Source organism: Rhea americana, unplaced genomic scaffold (genome assembly GCF_003343005.1).
Source record: "Rhea americana isolate MKP2758 unplaced genomic scaffold, rheAme1 scaffold_130, whole genome shotgun sequence".
Classification (NCBI taxonomy): Eukaryota; Metazoa; Chordata; class Aves; order Rheiformes; family Rheidae; genus Rhea; species Rhea americana.
The window spans coordinates 1,209,861-1,229,319 of record NW_028185373.1 but is presented as its reverse complement, the minus strand read 5'-3'; the positions used below and the strand labels follow the sequence as shown (position 1 = coordinate 1,229,319).

The 19,459-nt window shown below is 34.2% G+C and overlaps 1 protein-coding gene across 6 annotated transcripts in view; it reads right to left on the bottom strand.

The window, feature by feature from the left end:
- SYNJ1 (synaptojanin 1) overlaps positions 1–19,459 on the bottom strand; it is a 66,770-nt gene that overhangs the window by 34,043 nt on the left and 13,268 nt on the right. For all 6 annotated transcript variants that reach the window (XM_085297778.1, XM_085297779.1, XM_085297780.1 and 3 more), the window contains 8 exons: positions 16,961–17,186; positions 15,488–15,571; positions 14,645–14,706; positions 13,952–14,048; positions 12,530–12,699; positions 9,975–10,056; positions 7,102–7,254; positions 3,837–4,002 (listed from right to left, as the gene is read on the bottom strand). In XM_085297778.1, coding sequence (XP_085153904.1) covers positions 3,837–4,002; positions 7,102–7,254; positions 9,975–10,056; positions 12,530–12,699; positions 13,952–14,048; positions 14,645–14,706; positions 15,488–15,571; positions 16,961–17,186 — 1,040 coding nt within the window. The remainder of the gene's footprint in view (positions 1–3,836; positions 4,003–7,101; positions 7,255–9,974; positions 10,057–12,529; positions 12,700–13,951; positions 14,049–14,644; positions 14,707–15,487; positions 15,572–16,960; positions 17,187–19,459) is intronic.

Sequence of the window (19,459 nt, the reverse complement as noted above, 5' to 3'; positions counted from 1 at the left end):
GGAACTGCCTGTGCTTCAATTTTTGCCCACTGCCCTAATCTTAAGTAGTTGCTGCAAATAASTCATACCTGATTATAAGCAGTTTCTAAGAAATGCTGCAAATTTAACTATTCCCTATTTAACTCCTGACACTGGAACAAACACYTAAAGGGAACATTTTCTTATCAGAATAAGATGTAACTTGGAAGCAACGCGCGACTGTTGCATACATGAAATGGACAGGTTTTAACTAGAGCTTTCTAAATTTCATAATAATCTTTTTCTGTATTAGAACAAACAAAAAGAGAAAACAAGAGATGAAATTTTCATCTGTTTTCCAAAAAAATCCATGCACCATTTTTCTTCACAGCTCCCTGCTTTTTTTCACATCTATATTATTTTCCTACATATTTCTAGCTTTTAATCTTTTCAACAAAGTTGTGTCTACGCTACAAAGCCAATACATTGCCTTTTACATCATTWTGCAGTAAAAAATATTTTAACTGCTGTTCACACTGTGCAGACATCTGGAAATTATTTCTACAAAAGAAATAATAATTTAAATCCTTTATGCATATTCTGTGCAACTGAATTTGAACTGAACTATTTTGCTACACAGTCCAAATTACTGTAGATATTTTTCAATACATGCGTTTAGTATTCAGACGAAACTTACAGTGAAATATTACATCAGTAAGTTAAAAATAGTTGACATTTATGACTGGTATAGTCTAGAGGGTAACACCATTTAATTCAATAAACAGCTTTTAAACACTGCCCAAGAATCAGTTAATTCCAACTCTCTATTACCTGCAACTCTTCCAGATTTCATTAAGAACTCAGTAAGAGTTCAGTAGCTACAATACTAATAAATACTAATAAAAAATGCAAAGTTGAGAGGAATTTAAAGGGAAGAACATCTCAACATGAAAACAGACTACAGTAGAATTGCTTTCACAAGAAAAAAAAAAACTTCAAATGCATCACATGTATTCGAACAACATCTAGTCAGCCACAAATTCTTAAGCGTTTTTTCCCAAGGATCTTCCCCTTTTTAACTTCAGTACCTAAGGTTAATGGCTATTACCCAAACATATAAGTTAAGGAGATACTGTGCAGAACTTAGCAATTCCCCTAACGTGGCAGAATTGTCTAAACAATTAACAGCTTCCTTTTTTCTTTCCTTCCTCCTTTCCCTCCATTCTCCCAGGTTTTAAGCATAGACTTTTCCACTTCACCCAGAAACTATGCGTGTGATCTGATTTAACTGAAACTGCTACTTAAAAAAGGTAGCAGTACGAACCCCAGTTAAGACAGTAAGTACTGATAAGTACTCCTAGATTCTCTGTAAACACATGTAATATGTATATATCATATATTCCCAAAAGGTGAAACCTCATGTAAACAGCTTAAGTTATAATAAAAAGGAGAAATTCCACTCAGAAAAGTTCTAAGGCATTATGCTGCTAACTTACAGTGGTATTAACAAAAAAGTTACTTAAAATGAACAGATTTTTCATGTCCTTTTCTTCAGTATAGCCCATCCCTACACACTTTTATTATGTATCACTGCTTCTTCATGTTCACAGTACCGCTGCATCCCTAGAAGCCAACCTCTCACATTTTAAGTCCAACATCATAGGCGTGAGTCAAGATACTATTGCAGTGCCTCAAAGTACAAGATTAAAATTTAACTATCAAGTTCCCTCTTCAGGCCCCCTCCTCACTGAGAGCTGTCCTAAATAAATTCTTTGGCTAATACTTTCCTTTTTGTGGCGCATGCAACAATAACTGTATCTCAGTGGTTTTGACTGTACTTTTGCTCCACAAAAACTAAGTGTCAGCACATTATTTCAGATCATTAYAACATGAGCCTTCACTGGGAGATGTGAATTAAGGCAATTTTATGCAAGAACATAAGCAGTCAGATCCTTATAAAGGCAAATTAGATTAAATTACAAAATCCAAAACCAGCTCCCCAAAAAGATAAAAAAGTAAATTCCTCTGCAGTAAGAATATTTGCAAAAATAAAAACCAAAGTATTTGTTATCTCTTTTCATAATTCACACACCAGCATAATTCCAACATTTTCCACTTTTTCAYAGTTTTTCTTGTATTAAAGAATTTTATGGCAAAGGAGTACAAGGTCCAAATAATACTAGGAAAATGTGAGCCCAGCACCAAACATATGCAAACAAGGACATAAGAAAAAACCAGAGAACAATAGCTGCTCAGATATTTACAGCTCAATTTACTATACTATACCTGATTGTAATGACTGCTCTGAAACTACGGATGCAGTAAGAAGGAAACAAGAAGAAATTAGTCAAATAAGCAGTTTTTTTWAAAAAAAAATCTTTAGTACTATGAGAAGATATATGCTCTTASATACATAACTTATTATGCATAATTGTTTGAATCAGTTAAAGCACCTCTTATGTTGCAAGACCTAAAAAGCTCCACAAGTCATTAAATACTCTCCTTTCTCACTTTTTTAATAATAGAATTTCACATGAAGAGACTAAGTGTATCTAATTATTCACAACAGTGAACAGTGCAAAAATATCATGTCCAGAGAAGAGAAACTACTGTTCCTCAGCTGACAGGAGCTGCAAATATTGAAAGGACAACTTGCATTCACAGAAAAAGTGRGAAGAAATAAGAAGGACTTAACTAATTCTGAGGTAAGGATGATATAACAGGCTTCAGAAGCAAGAAAAGTTACAATAACCTGAAATCTTGTTGTAAGAAAATAAGAGGAAAAGCTTTGGGGCTCCACATAATAAATAAATARCCATAAGATGAAGACCAGAATCAGGCAAGATTTTTTTTTCCTGTGTCAGGTTTGCACTGAAGTTTTAACATATTTTTCCTATTCTGGGTTGAGAAATATCAGAGGGTAAGAAGAGGAAAGGTTTAAAACATCTTTCATTCCCAAATTAGCAATAACCCAGAATTTAGGACACTATGACRTGGATCTTGGAGAGAAGGCTCAAATTTAAGTTCCTTCTTTGCCCAGGAATTGCCATATCTGTTATATCCCAGGTGAGTACAGAGTCAAACATCTGGCTTATTCATTGATTAGSTGAACTTTATTCATATAACTGAACTGCCCAAATCTTACAAACATTCTTAGTGAAATCTCTCGCTGATTTTGACATAAATTTTCACCCAYAGTCTGACAAACTTCAGTGATTTAAACTGGTGCACACACTCCTTGGAAAGTTTCCTTTTCACAAAAGGAATCCTGTGATGGAAAACCACTCATTAGGAATTTTCTGGCAGCTCTAGTTATCTTAAATTTTCTTCCATCATCAAAGCCCCTCATGTTCYTCAGTTCTTTAGAAACCAAAATCAGGATAAATACTAGCTTTTTTACRTCAAGCTTGAGGAAAAAAATAAAAAGGTGTTTTGCATCTACTTTRACAATGCAGTGAGAATTTTCTTCACCAACATGACAGATGAAATTAAGGAAGATCTAGCAAGCAATCCAAAAAGCATAATGCCATGACATTTTTTCCCCCCAAATTTATCATGTAATTGTCATGATTAACACTTCCTACAAATGGATGGAAAAACTCAACAAAACATGCCTAATAACTACCTCCTGTAAAGTTGACAAATATGCTCCATACCTATTATACCATCAGACATTACCAAAATATAAATATCAAAGAAACTACTGTAGGTTAGCTTAGCAATATTAGTAAAGCAGAAGTAACCTTTTTCTTTTAATAAGCCAACAGACTATATAAAATAGCATTTATACTTTCCAGCGTTACTTTGAAAACAGAGCCCATACAACTTTCTTACACCAAATAGTTATCAGACAGATTAAAATCCTGAAAGACACATACCGCGTAAACTGCTGGTGGTTAACAGAGCCCGTGCTTTATCTGCTAAATCACTATTTAGGGTATTTCCCAATAACAAAACATCAATGGCCTCCTGCTTGGAGCTATCAAAAAAGTTATTTTGAATCGTTCTGGTCACAGAACGAGCACCATCCTTCAGCTTTCCAGCCTGTTAGGGAGGAATACGTATAAAATATTTTATGTTGGACATCACTCACAAACAATGGCAATATTCATTAACATATCTGTAAATTGCATTAATAATTCTAAAACTTCTAAAACCTATAGCAATTTCCTTCCTTAAGTGTTATCTAAAAGTCTGCTGAGCTTASTGTACTAAATATACTTTTTTTCTCATATGCTAAACAACGCAGTAATGCMTTCAAGGCACATTTAGAGACCAAATTACTCCAGTTTAAATTATTTAAATTTTTAAAAAGTACTGTTGGGAGGGGAACAAGTTTTTTTTTCTCYAAATCTTTGGAGTTCAAAAATTAAATTCATATTGTGCCATGTTTAGACCATGATACGAGATTGAGTCTTCCCCCAAATAGTGAGAGATGAACAAGCACTGAAGTCCAATGTCATGATACATAAATATGTATATGCACATATGAACATATCTGTTCAGAATTCATATTCTGAAAAATCCACATTTAGAAAGAGATGTCCCAGTAACTTTTGAAAATAACATGCAAGTCTCATGCAGTATCGCAGAAGGAACATATACACTGATCCAGGACTACATACATACAAATATCACTGTCATTGCACATACTGCACAAGAGTGGCACAATRAACTAGTGCTCTGAAAGAATACTGTCCTACTACCTGAACTAAAAAGGAATCTCCAAAAGATGTACTGCTACTAGATACTCTCTGGGCATCAGACCCCTACGGGATAACGTAATGAACATGTCATGCAGTCTCACACACGGTTCATAAAGCAGCAGTGTTAACCTGCGTAAGTAGCACAGACCATGATTTCAGAGGCACAAAGACATTTTATCGATCGCATGGGTCATTGTGTCTTATGGTGCATACATAAGCATATTCTGCCTGTAAGCGGTGTGTAAACACATGCTATTAATATCTGCACGTACATGAAACATAGACCACACTCCATCAGGGATGCTGCATYGTATCATATTATTTTAGAAAATACTCTAAGTTTACAGCTTGAATTATTCATGAAGGTCTCTTAAACGCATAGCAAAAAGAAGAAAAAAGCTTAACCCCCCCCCCAACATTTAGTTCCATGAAGCATACTAAATAACAAAAAACTACTCCTTTGTCAAGTATTAGTAGTAGACAACTGGCAGCATGATTTTTGGAAGACAGTGTGGATGAAGTGCTGGGGAGCATACCATTACAACAGAATTTCAATAGGATGCTGCTTCCTTTCTATCAGACAATATACAATTTATGACATGATCCAAAAAACAAACTCACCATTCACATATCAGGCAATTTATTGAAAGGAACCCAGAGAAAGCAGAAGAAAGAGCAGTTAAGGAGTTAGATGTAATGAATATTGTAATTCTTAAAAATGGACTGTTTTTCAACATAGAAATGTATATTAATACATTTAAAATTATTTTTCTCTCATATCCTAAATTTCAATATTTTTACTTCCAAGTACTCTTGCTTCARAAATCAAATTGACAAGCAAGAATTGGAAGAATTTCAAATATTGAACTTCCCATTTGGAAGATGAAAACCACCACTTAAAAACTACACTTYAAAATATATTAGCATAGTCTTGATGCAGATACTGAGTAGTGGACCTGTACAAGTTTCACTGAAAAACAGCACTCATTATATGGCTTTGCAAGTACCAAAGATCCTTTTGGAATARATTGATCTTTACCAGCAATGCTATATTTGAAAAGTGGGACTCGGAACTCATTAACAGTTTTATAAGGAATATTATGGACAAGGACAGACTACTCTGGATCATTACAAAAGAACAGCACGTAAATATGCTGTGTATTTCACACATTAAAATGTAAGTGTAAATATACTAAACATATTTTACAAAGAAAAAATTTAAATAGTCAAACGGATGACAAGGAAGTATTAATTTCGGAAAAGAAACCAGTAAGATTAAAAGAAAAAAAAGTTAGRAGAAGGGGAAATGCCCCACAAAATACTTACTGTAACTTTCCCAAGGGTCTGGGYGACATTTTTATAAGAAAATAAAACTAAATGTCTTTAGCTAAATTCCACTCTACACAAGCAACTCCCAGATGAAAGGGTCTTGCATGCACCAATCAAGGGCAGAATAAGCAACAAGTCCATTTACTTGTTTTCTTTTTATGYAGCTTACTGTGATGCCTCCTACATATGCAGAGAAGGATCTTGATATTATGGTTTACATAAATGATGGAAAAAAATAGTCAACTATAACTAAATATTATCTAACTAAATTAAAAGAATGGAGATCAGGGAATGAAAGACAGTATTCTTGAAGATACAGAATTGTATGAAAAGAAATTCTTGATGGAAGTAAGGGCAAAAATTGCTACAGTTCAACATCTGTCTTTCTTGACAGATATTACCTGATAAGAAGGAGAATTATGGGAAAACCCCCCAACATTGTTAAAAGAAAAATAAAGACAGTATTAGAAAATCTGAACTACTCAGGCACTGAGAAGGAAAAGCTGAACAGAAACACAGCATTACTTTGCAAATGTACTACAGAATTATTTGTTATCATAGCACTACAGAGGAAGGAAAAAATGCAATTTGTCCCCCCCAGTAATTGTAAAACTAGAAAGAAATAGTTGGAAGAGCTAAATTAGAAATCACCAAACTATGACCTGTTAAAATTAACAGTCAATAAATACTAAAAACTGGAACAATAACGTCCAGAGAAGTATATTTTAAAAGAAAGGAGATATACTAAGTGAAACCGAAATAGAAGGCAAAAGTATAGACAGGAAACTGARAATATTCAAGTAAAATAAAGTTGATTTGAATATACGTTTTTAAGAGCTGTGATGCGAAGACCTCAGTGTTTTGAGCCTCATCCTTTCCTATAGAAAGGGCTTCCCTATCTAGGAAGCATGAGCATGAGCATAGTTAAAAAAAATATGTACTGAAACAATATCTGATTATCAACATAATGAACATTTTCACATTAAATGTATTTTGTCTTTTCAGAGTTACACCGCAAGCAAAATTTAAAAAAGATCTTTTAATTATTTTACTCATGGCAAAAAAACCAACTGAATATGCCTAAAACTTTTATTAAAATGTACATTACCTTCGCTTTTCCTTCAAGGGCTCCAGTTCCAGCATATATTTTACTGACAGAATCACCATTAACAGACCACATGGATCGGAAAACTTCCTGAAAGCGAGTAACCAACTGAGGCTTCTCAGCTAATCCTAATACCTCCAACTGTTTTGTCAGCATCTGCAATAGATGAAGGCAACATTTGCAAAATAAAAAAATCTTTAAACGTATTTATTAACAGTACATCACTTTTTTCGCAGCAAATACACACACAAACATTGGTTTATATATATAAATCTGAAGAAACTGACACCATGCCATGCTTATAAAGCTGCATCATACATACGATTTTAGCACCAGCATCATCATCTTTTAGAAGACAGACAGCAATACAAGGAAATAATTACATAACTGATCTGTGAATATTTTTATCTAAAAATTCTATAGTTACAACGTAAGTTATTTTTGGCTCTCAAGTCTTCCCACTTAATTTAGAATTACAATAGTTCATGCTCTTTCCAAAAAAAAGCATAATATCAAACATTAATCTCTATTTTCAAAATGCAAGAGAAACAGAGCTCTGTGATAATGACAGAAACAGCAATGGCTTTTGTCATTCATTCTATACTTGCACTTAATTTTTTTCTGACAGACTGCAATCTTCACCCTTACAATCAGTATTAACCAAATAGGTTCTCCACAATGCATTCTACATGTTTAAATGCAGCATTATGGTCATGGGTGTAGAAATGCAATATTACTCTTTTCTTAAAATCCCAGTTTATGAAATAATAATTTTTTAAAAAGCTTCAAGTAAATTTCTATGATTTGTGGCTACAGACAAAATACAGAAAGTAAACACTAAAAATTAAAAACAAATAAAAAGTTATTTTCAAGTATTTTTAATAATCTTTAAAACCTCCTGCTCAATGGTAAGAAAAATGAGCCTAAAATGATTAAGGCAGGCAAAGACAAAATTCTGAAGGTTAGGTAGGAATTGATAAAAAAAAAGGAAACATGCAGATGAAATTAAGTAGAAATAAAAAAAAGAAGCTTCACAAATAGGTTTCTTCATTTCTARCTCATCATCCACAGTTCAATACTTGGTATGTCAAAAGAGCATCTGTCACATTTAAAAAACAAAAAGACTAAGAACTTATTATGTCTCATTTAAATACAATTTTAAAAGTAAACAAGCAGCTGATGAGGACTTMAAATTTTTCTTATTAATGAGTTTTGCATTTCTAGCTCTCATTTTAGCTGAAATCCAAATTTTGCTCTCACCAATGAAGAGTTTGACACATCCACTCTAAAAGAAATTTGCGTCTTTAAGCCTATTCTAAAAATGCAGGAGAAAGCAAAATTTCGACCTGTAAAGCTAAATTTGCCATTTGAGTTAAGTACGTACAAAGATTTGTCTTTGTGCCTGTATAACAAACTGTTAAACTCTGGTAAACACATTTAGGATCAGGAACGACTTTAAGGTTATCATCTATCTTTCCTATGGCAAAGTCAATAAAGATGGACAGATATCTGAGTCACATAATGTAATACGATGTTGTGGGATTTTCAAAACTTTCAGCTACTCTTTTCCACRGACAGTGAAAGAAAGAAAAGAATAAAAATTCTAAATCCCACAAAAAAAAAGTATATAATTAGCATGTACTAGGAGACATGAGCTCTTTTTCTTAATTTTAGGAATTAAAAGGTGCGACCCTTTGCAGGACAGATAGAGCTGAAATACTGAAAAAGAGCTTTACATCTSTCAAATTGTGTTTGTATCTGCTCTTACATGTATTGATGTTGAATACTAAGAGAAAAAAAWTTACACTATTTAATATATAACATAATTGATAATATAATATATGACAATTTAATATAATATATAACATAAGGGTAAACAGCTCAGTATTTCATTTCACTAACACACCATTGAATTGGCAACAGTTTTCAATAGGTAAATGCAGTAGCAAAGCACTACACATTCCAGAGTTAGAAATATGCTTGTTCTATAGCCCACGGATTTTGCAGTTCTATCAGAAATTCTTCCCATAGATGTTGAGAGAGGAGAGTTTTAATTTAAATAAAATTCAGAATAATAACAGGACAATTCTTTTACTTAGCTTAATTTTACAGCACTCAATATTGYGTTTTTAAACATTTTACAGATTTTATCTTCGGGAGTCAAAATTTATTAAGATGAGTGGAGCTGTCAAAAATTTGAGTGCTCTTCTTTCTGTCTGCCTGAAAAATCCGTACCATGTTACTCCATCAACTCCAATCAGGTTCACACATTCAACCTCTGCTTTATAAGCCTGTAGGCTAGAAGCTTTGTTTCAAATGCAAGCCAATACACTGAAGAACAACCCCACAGAAGGRCTGAATTGCACAATTAATTTCCAAGTACAGAATTTGAGTTTGACCAAAGCCTCAACCACAAATTCTCTCACCAAGAACTCACAGCATAACGCCGTGAAAAAACAGACAGCACCAGCAGATACTGAGAACAGTAATCCCACTACGTTCTGAGGAACTTCTTCTAAAGGGGTTATYGTCAAGGGCCTCAAGTGTTTTTGTGAAGGACAGCAACACTACTACCYCCTCTGGATTTGCAAACCTGAACCTCACAGACAGAAGAAACTGACATCTAAGAAAGGATGAAGCATTTTTAATGTTACATGACTACTGTGTAACTATAATTACTACATAGCTTCTCCAAACTACCAAGATTTGGTCACCCACTGAATGACAGTGTCACTCTATAAATCACACTGCCATCTACAATGCACTTGAATTCATCTCTCATATGGAAGATAATGCTAATTTTACAATATAACTCTTACAGAAATATCAGGAACAGTCCAGATTCTCTGTCTGGAAATCCATGTTATTTTTCCTACCTCTAAGCCAAAGAAAGCCTGCACGCTGTTTGTTCTATCCAGACAATCCAAGCAATTTGTTCTGACAGTACCACTTTGAGATCTGTGCCAAGTACAACAAGAGAGAGAGAGAAAAAAAAATGAAATAACTCATTCAGCACGCATATCATCATCAAAGGCAGGGACATCAAGATCTGAACCAWAATAGTAAATCAGGATATTGTCACYGCAATGTCATCGTAAGTATGTTTATAAATGCATCAGCAATGGAGGGTTAGCTTCAGAAGCAGCAGTGAATTTAGCAGTGTTCACTATACAAAACTAATTTATTTTCTGCAATAAAGCCAGTCTCTCTTCAGTTTTTCCTCATTTTCTGACTTTGCTAGATGAAAGTACTACACAGGATTAAGAATTCTTTCCAAACAATCCAACTAACACATCTTCCAAGAATTTCAGAGGCACTTACTCTTAGTTAGAACAAAAATAAAAAAAAAATTATTAGGACAGTTCTTTGATTTGTTTAGCTAAAATAAAAATAACAAGAATTTGTGATAAAATTAAAGCCAATTTCAACTCCTCATTACTTTCTCTTTCATCCCCAAATGAAAACGAAAAATAAGCCTGCCTCTCCCAGTTTGAAAGATGCTCAGGCACTCTTAACTGCTCCCCTTTGTTTGCCAGAAGCCCATTAATTAAAAAGTTGTCASAGTAATCATATTAAGCAATTCTCATGTTCTCCTTGCCTAGCCACGAAGATAAACCTTTGAGGGCTCTTTCAGTGATTCACAGCTTTTCTGTCTTTCATCATTCCCACTACACGCTTTGCCCAGTTAAGTAAGCAGGGTTTCCTCATATCTACACTGCTTGGAGGTTTAATCAAGAAAATGTGGGAGGTTTTGAACAATGTTTGCCAAGATGATTTTGAAGAATCTTCCTTCAATACTATCTCTGTATTTCATTTGAAATATAAAACAACTTGCTATCCATATTAGAAGAAAAATTTACATTCTTCAAAAGAGAAGCACTGCAAACTTATAAGAATTGTCACTAGACCTTTTATTAATGCAATTCCTAAAGCCATCACAAGTCATRGCCTATTTTACTTGTCAGTCTTACCTGTTACCAGTCTTTTAGACAAGTGATGATATTATTTGAATCTCTGTTAAGACCAAAAGCTATACTCCAATCACAAAGTGCCAAAACACTTCTAAAGCTCTTACAGAAAGGTCAGTGAGGTTTTTGAGACGAAGGTGGAAATCTGCATCTCTTAACTACCCTCCCAYCAGATCCACCCTCACTCAGGTCTAGCTAAGGCCTGCCCCTGGGGGATTTAAGCCCATGGCCAGTGCACAGAGTGGCMCTGGAGCCCTCTTCTCCTCTCTCGCTCCACCAGGAGATGAAGCCAGGCCCTGGCACAATCCCCTTGCTCAGCACCTTTGCTCTGGCATTAGTTAAAAGGAGGGAGAACGCAAAACAGGAAYGTTGCCTATTGCCAGCTTTGCTTCCCTCTCCCTGGTGAGATGAACCTAACATTTGCTCTTGAAAGAGGCATGGGGAAAATGAGGATGAAAGTACAATGAAGTAGGACCAGGCAATACACAGCAGATTACAAAACATGCCTCCCAGCTATGACAACAGTAACAGAGCCTCAAAATTCTGGTATCAAGTTAATTTACAATTGCAACAGCACTGGTTAACGTCCATCTCTAGCCTCAATACTTCTGGAAGTAACACACAAAAATTTTCTTCTTTAATAAAAGTTAGAACTAAAAGTATTTTTGTACAACTAGAATTGTGTGACTTAAGGCATATATCAGCTGCTAAAATGYATCTCTTTCAACTGCATTTGTCTTGTCTTCCACCACTATCAGAGTAAGTAGTTACTTTGGCAATACTTTTTATGTGAATTATAGAAAATACAGAATRCTGATCAAAATTAAGAAGTAACTTTTGTCTACAAGGCTACTGAACAGCTATTTATTTTTGCACCAGGACATTTCACATATATTTTTTGCATATACGTCCCAAGAAAGTGATTCCCTGTCTAATACTAGTTCTCAAAAATGASAAAAAATAATCTTTACTTTAAAGACTCTGGAAATCATCTACATTTGACAAAAATCTTACACTACTAAGGTATTACTACTCATTACTGTTGATTTTAACACAAACCACTATCGAGAAGCATTCATATTTTCAGAGAGCTGTATCTGTCAAATGGAGAAACCAGAGGCCAAAAAAATTAGYGAAACAGACTGTGCTGAAAGTCAATATTTACAACACAACAAAATACAATAGATATTGGTATGCTCCATCACCACRGAAAATATGTATGATGTTACACAAGAAGAGGGAGAAAATAACTAATTCTTCCATCCCATGTGGGTGTACCTAACAAGTAAAAAGGTATGTAATTCGTATTTTAGTTCTGAGCATCATCTTGCATATCATAACAGAATATATTAACAGAAATAATTGGAAGAGGTTTTTTTCCCCTTATATTCTTACTAAGGGGTGAAAAACACCACAGAATCATTACTTAATTTGAGGAAGTCACAGAAGTTATACAAACAAACCTTTTAACTTCCTTTCCATCAAAATAAAAAAATCCACATTCTAGGAATTTCTGGACTTGYGGTTTAAGCACGCTGTGTAATTTTTCTGCCTTTCCACCTTTAACCATTTGATGATAGTCAAAATTCACCATTTTGATATCAGCTGAATGTTCAGATGCTTTCAAGTGGCTCTGATAATATAAAAAGAGAAGGAAAAGGTATAAATATACCAACAGATGAACAATCTAGAGTAGCATAAGTTAAATAAGATGTTACAAATATTTTTAAAGCCATTTTATTAGTGATCTTGATTATTATATGCTTTCTCTTATGTAAAAAATAAAACATTTTTATCACTACAGTTCAAAAAAATCATTTTAACAGATTAATATTTTACCTGTTTCTTTTCTTTTCTTACTACAATCAAAATAATTTCTTTCCTACTACATATACTAAGGCTACCAAAACAGTATTTATAGGATGTCTTCTTCCATTGTCAAAATGCCTCATTTTGCAAAGAGCTGTGCAAGTTGAAGATCCGTTTCACTAGCTGGCACCATCTTAGACACACCTGCTAGTAATGAGGACTGAGTAAAAGTGCCATAAACTACTACAGACAAAGCCGAGTTACTTAGCTTGCCATAGAGGATGGTTTGAGCAAAACTTCCCCTAATATTCCCCAAAAGTCCTGAAGCACTCACACAGTCTCTGTTGGCAGAGTTGTGAGTTGCATTGGTCATTAATAAACATTTGGGAGCAATCATGTCAGGAAAGGGAAAAAGGGAAAGGGAAATAACATACGACTACTGAAACGTTCCCCTGTTTCAAATGGAACTTCTCAAACTGTCAGCACGCATTCACTACAATAGGGCAGTTATTTTTTTTATCTACTTAGGAAGATACTCATGAAAACAGCCAGTTACAGTTAACAGCATCTAAATAAGCATTTCAATTTGATCATGAAGTAGCTTTTAAGTGTAAATTGAGGGATTTTTTTTTTTTTTTTTTGTTAATACTAAGGAATACATCCAGGAATTCCAAGGGAAAATTTTAAAAAAACAGCAAAGTACTAAATAGCACATATATCATTTATCTATTCACAAAGTTAGAGAAAACACTATTTCCTTTATAAATAAGCCAGTAACAAGTATGAAACATGAAAATAATTGAAAAATTTTCAATAGTACCTATGTTGCTGTTAAAATTTTTCAGTAAACTAACCAAGATCAAATAATCAAAGACCAATTGTAAATACATAACATGAAATGAACTTTTAAAAGTTGTACCTTAAGCAGTGCCTTAATGATAAATACAATTTAAAATGCAAGCAATAGTTGCTTCAGGGCATAGCATATCTGTTTCATTTTTGAAGGCTACATAAAAGCTTCAGAATAAAGAGGCGAATTCCAAACGTATGCATAGTGTGAGAATTGTCATAATTACCTGGAAAGCTTTGCTTAGCATGTGCTCCCCTTCCTTTGCCCCAAGTAAATTTACAATAATTTGCTTGCCATATAAATTTTTAAGTGTTCTGAAATGCCTGTTAACAGAAGAAAAAATTCCACACTCATTCTGGTGTAGAGAAAATTAACATGAACACATGGAAAACTGACTGATACACTAAAGAAATATACTAGGTACTCTARTAACAGCAGTAAGCCTTTTATTATGTGATGCCAAACAAACCAACAYAACTGAATAATAGCATACAACAGTTGACTGCTATTTAGTTAGGAAAACAGCACCAAAAATGCTGCTTAACAAAATACATTTAGTTAAATGCATAGGATTGTGAAGTTAAAATATATCACCACAGGCAAATCAAAATATAAATTTCAATTTTAGACAGTTGACAAATACAGATTATTCAATGTAAACATATTACAATTTTTGTTCTCAATTYAGCTAAACATTTTAAGCTTTCTTCAAACTTTTCAATAAAACACCCGAGCACAAGCAATCCTGYAGAACTTTGCAAAAACTGCCCAGTTGCCCATAGCAGGGCAACTGCTCTGCTATGCTGAATCACACTTTCATATAGGAAAAGTCTCCTGTTTGGAATAATATATCTTGTTATACAAACATTACTTATCAGTGATTTGTAGTACATTAAAAAAATTTAAGACATCACTTCACCTGTCAAAAGCCGGTGCATTCGCCTCAAAACCTCTTGACATTCTGACACGATGAGATCCCACCTATGACATTAAGATTGCATTAAATTATTTGCCTTCACTCCTTTGACTAATTGCTCTTTAAAGATCTCTATTACTCCCAAAAGTGACCTAAAAATTCATTTCATGTCCTAAATGAATTTCCCCAAACCTATTTTGCTTCTTATGACGTGCACTCTTTTTACCAGCTTTACTTAAATTCCTCTTCCCTTTTCTGATTTTTTTTTTTTTTTGATTTAAAATATTTAGTCATGCATCTAATCATTTTGTGTTTTTGGTAAATGGTATAGAAAAGCTTTGGTGGTTCTATTGCAACATGCTCGTATATCTAGTTTAAAGAACCTAAAGTCAGTGTGAAGCCATGAATTTTTTAAACACTTCTGAATAGCAATAGATGCTGATACAATCCCTCTTCCAAGAAAACTGGGATGTAATTATATTAGTTACTTTTGCTTATTGACTGATCCATAATGACTTCCTAAACAAACTCATACTCAAGAATTGAAAAGAAACCAGTCTCCTTGGGTGCCCTTAAGTTAAGGCAGCAATTTAGAATAAACAAAAAAACTCAGAAATTCTAAGACAAAACATCCAGAAGTAATGGACAAAGAGCACATTTAGCTGTTGGACAAAATAGCATTCAAGAGTAACAGGCCTGGTGAGTTAACTGCAGGACCAACTTGCTCCCAAAGGACAATCTCATTCAGATAGGCTAYAGTGGAGAAGAGTCTAAAGGCTACTGGCAAAACATTTAAGAACCACAAATAATAAATATCTGTATATTTTACATCTATATCCTGTTTACCTGCAGGCCTGGCTGTTCCCAAAATAACGGAACAGATCCTCGAATCTGTATGAAAGATGACACAGAATCATCTAAAAATATCACCTGTAGAGAAAAAAAAAAGAAAAAGAAAAAAKAAAACCCATACTCTTAATATCAGAGAGTTAAATGAGTTTTTAGGTTTTTTAACCTTAGCTAAACACATATTAAATACAGTAATATTTACACATTCCATATTCCACAGTAGAAGCTAAAAAACATGTTCTCTTCCCTAAATTTTTTTTTTTTTTCCTTCCTCTAAGGAATCATGATTCACGAGGTCCAAGAAAAAAACTGTAACCTTTATCTGGGCCTGAATGGCTTCTGTGCTAAGAATAACTTTTAAAAAAATCTGGCAAGACCTTCCTATAGATCATCTACTGCTTATATCACAAGCCTCAGGACAGTTAAACTATAAACAGAGATTATCCAAAATGTTGAAATTAGTGACATGGCTTGAGAAACGGAAGACCAAAGGAGACAAGAAAAGTGAGCTGATTCTGTGAAGGAGTTAACAGGGCCTATGCCTGAGATGTACGCAAAAGGGACCAATGCGCAGAAAATAACAATGCAACCTACCCAGAACACATGCACAGATTTTGTTTACCAGAATCCAAAATACAGCTGCCTGTTAGGTACACAGAAAAACAAACTTTAAGGGGGATGATACGTCACAGGCATCTAGTAATGTTAGCCTGACAGGAAACTTGAATAGAGAAACCATAACAACAGTGTGCAGTCCAGACTCCTGAAATTTGATGTACATGAGCAGCCCCCTACCTGGATAAAATCCTACTGAAGTCAACCAGGCTTTGCACAGAGTCAGTTAGTCATCCAACCATACTTACTTGCAAGAATATAGCTGCAGAAACAACATCTTGSTAACTAGGTTATTGTAAGAAGTAAACAAAGAAAGGGCAGCAGAGAACAATCAATAGCTTCTTGTATTTCTGTACAGTAAGGGCAAGGATATACAATCAAATGCAGTGGAATTACAGTGGCTTTAAAAACTACCTTTCAGCTGAACCATACTATGTAACCATAGGAATGCTCTTAGCTTGCCCCAACTGCAAGGTAATATGTATTAGTCAAAATCTCTTTAGCTTATGTTTCTAAGGTCTTTTACTTAAATCAGCTCAGGCTAAAAGGAGTGTGCAGTCACCTACAGCTCATGCTAAAAGTAAGAGCAGTCACCTGCAGCAATTCAGCTGCCAGATACCAACTTGTTAAGCGATCATTAACTCAGATCCATTTGTGCCCTTACCCTAAGTAAAGCTGAAAACCAAGATCATTAAATTATATAACCCACTTATATTCTTTATTTAGCAGCAAAGGAACTATTTCAATATATGCTGGTTATGGATATGACCCATGACCTATTATTCAGGACAAAATTCATATTCTTGTTCATATTAAGTTTATCGGCTAAGCAATGCAAACTCTGGTGTAACATACCTGCTCTGTTTCAACAAAATTTGCAACATGACCATCATCATTTGTTCCCCGGACATTAAACCTGGTCCCAGCTCGTTCACAGCTTAGTCGTGAAATAAGACAAGCCTTTGCCTGCTTGTGAGCTGCATAAATTGTCCTTATCTCCACTCCTCCACACATGAGACGTAATAACCAGTCATCACAGTTCACACCATAGTGCTTCAGATGTAAATGCAGTGATTGGTTCCTATGGGGGGGGGGAAAGATTACTTAAAGGAAATAAAGCACAGTTCAACTTATCAAGATAGCTATTGACTTCTTATACCTGCTACTACAAATAAGAAAAGGTAAATATGCATGTCAGTGTTTTATGACAAAACTTATTTGCACATATTTAAAATAGCATAGTTTACAATAAAATAGGATAGTTTGCACAGTGAGAATATGGGTGCAGCCATGAATTTTAATGATCTTAAAAAAATAAATCACATAGACTCCTGTTCTTTACCCAGCAAAATGCAATACTCCAAGTTTGTTTATATTTTTTCACTCAGTCTTGCTTTGAGAAGCAAAGATTACACACTCTAGGAAAATAAAGCCAGAATTCCAGTTATGGGGTCATTTTGTGCTAGACAACATACCAACTAAAAATAAAACTAGAAAAAAAGTTACTGCAAACACACATATATATATATATATATATATATATTATTATACATCACCACAATGTATCAGTGACTCCTCTTGCACAGTCAAGCGTTCAGGAATGCATGTATAATCAAGTGATTTTCAAATTTCTGTAAATACCAGTTTCATGGTTAAGTGCTGGTACATTACATAATGTGTATAAACTATCCTAATGCCCATCTCTGCTCAAATGAAAGAAAGATCCACAAACTGGATATACCTGTATATTAAGTAGCACCAATTAACATTGTAGTAAGTGAGCGATTAAAGTTTGGGTTTTGTGTTATTTTTTAAACTCACTCTATTTCTTGTTTGGCTTCTCATCTTCTATGAAAACATTCACTTATCTAAAAAGGAAGTAAAGTTTTCTGTATAGCAACGAAAAGTAAACTCTAGCAAGACATCTGGTTTTGTCACTGCCCATAGAATTCTATCATAAATGCAAATAGCATATTTAATCTAAAAGTTGAAGGTATTAATTTTGATCTCGTTCTTTTCACTCTAAACTTCTGATTTAAAAATAAAAAAAATACACCTGCAATTTACCAAACAACTCATCTACTTTAAATACATTCACTAATGAAGTTTCAAATCCTTTTGATCAAATATGCATTAATTTTACAGAAAAGTACATAGATACATTACAATCTGAGACTGAGAAAGCAAACAGTATTCTTCCCTGGGCAATTTGAGAACGGAACTTTTCTACAGGAAAAGACCAAGCAAGATTAATGAAATGCCCAAGGAGAATACTTTCTGTTACTAACTTTTAGTGTTAACATGTCCTCATCTTGACACTTCATCTACATTCTCCATCTACCATGTGTTAGGACTGATCCTTTCTGAACAAAAGTCAGGTAACTTAAAGTTTTAGGATTTGGGACAAAATGTAAGGCCCAGCTGACCTGAATAGGATCAGCAGCCATCATCACATTAAGCCTTGCAATAGATCAGCCAATGGAGTCCAGTCTCCTCCCAGAGGCAGAGAGGCAAACAGTTAAGTTCTCAGCCAGAGCTCCTCTAAATCCACGTCACAAATAGAACCATCTCTGAAGACCAGAGCTTCTTCTTTGTCTTGATATACATTACTTAGCCTTATATAGCAATCTGAGCCTACTCCTCATCTGATCAAAATAGTGGCAAACAGTCTATGGACATGTATCCCAGAGCTGTTTTGATGTCCTGCATATTGAACAGCAGACGGGGTCACTGGTAGCTTTTCACCTGTTCAAAGAATGTAATCTCAAGCCTTCAAAACCTTCCCAAGGGTCAGAGACAAATACTAGGCTTTTAACAAAGGCAAACAACATGATTTGTTCACCCTTCCTAAATGACAGTATGCATCATGGACATTAACTATGCTGCCTTTTGGCAGAAACAGTAATATTTCTTTTATCAAAAATTCTCTGTGTGAAAATCTATATACAAAAATATTTTGTAAAGAGATAGTATAATTATCTGTGCAATAAAACTTTAAGTCTTTTGATATATAGTTTTCAAATGGGTTCTCTAACATATAAATACCACACTGTTTTAAAATCCAGACTGCTCGGATGATTAAAATTTCCTTTAAAACTTCAATACTACATTAATTACTCTTTAAAATTTTGCATATTTTATGCAGAATTGAGAGACACAAAAGCTGAAATATAACATTATGATGACTGTTCAGATCGAAGTATATCATAAGCAGTAAAAGTCTGCTTCTTACAATAAAGAAACTCCAAGTGGTCCTGAAAATGTTATAACTACAATCATTTTTTTTTCCTTAGATAAAGTAAACCTTAGATTAAAACCTTAGATTAAATAATCCTTGGAGTTATAAGAATGCAG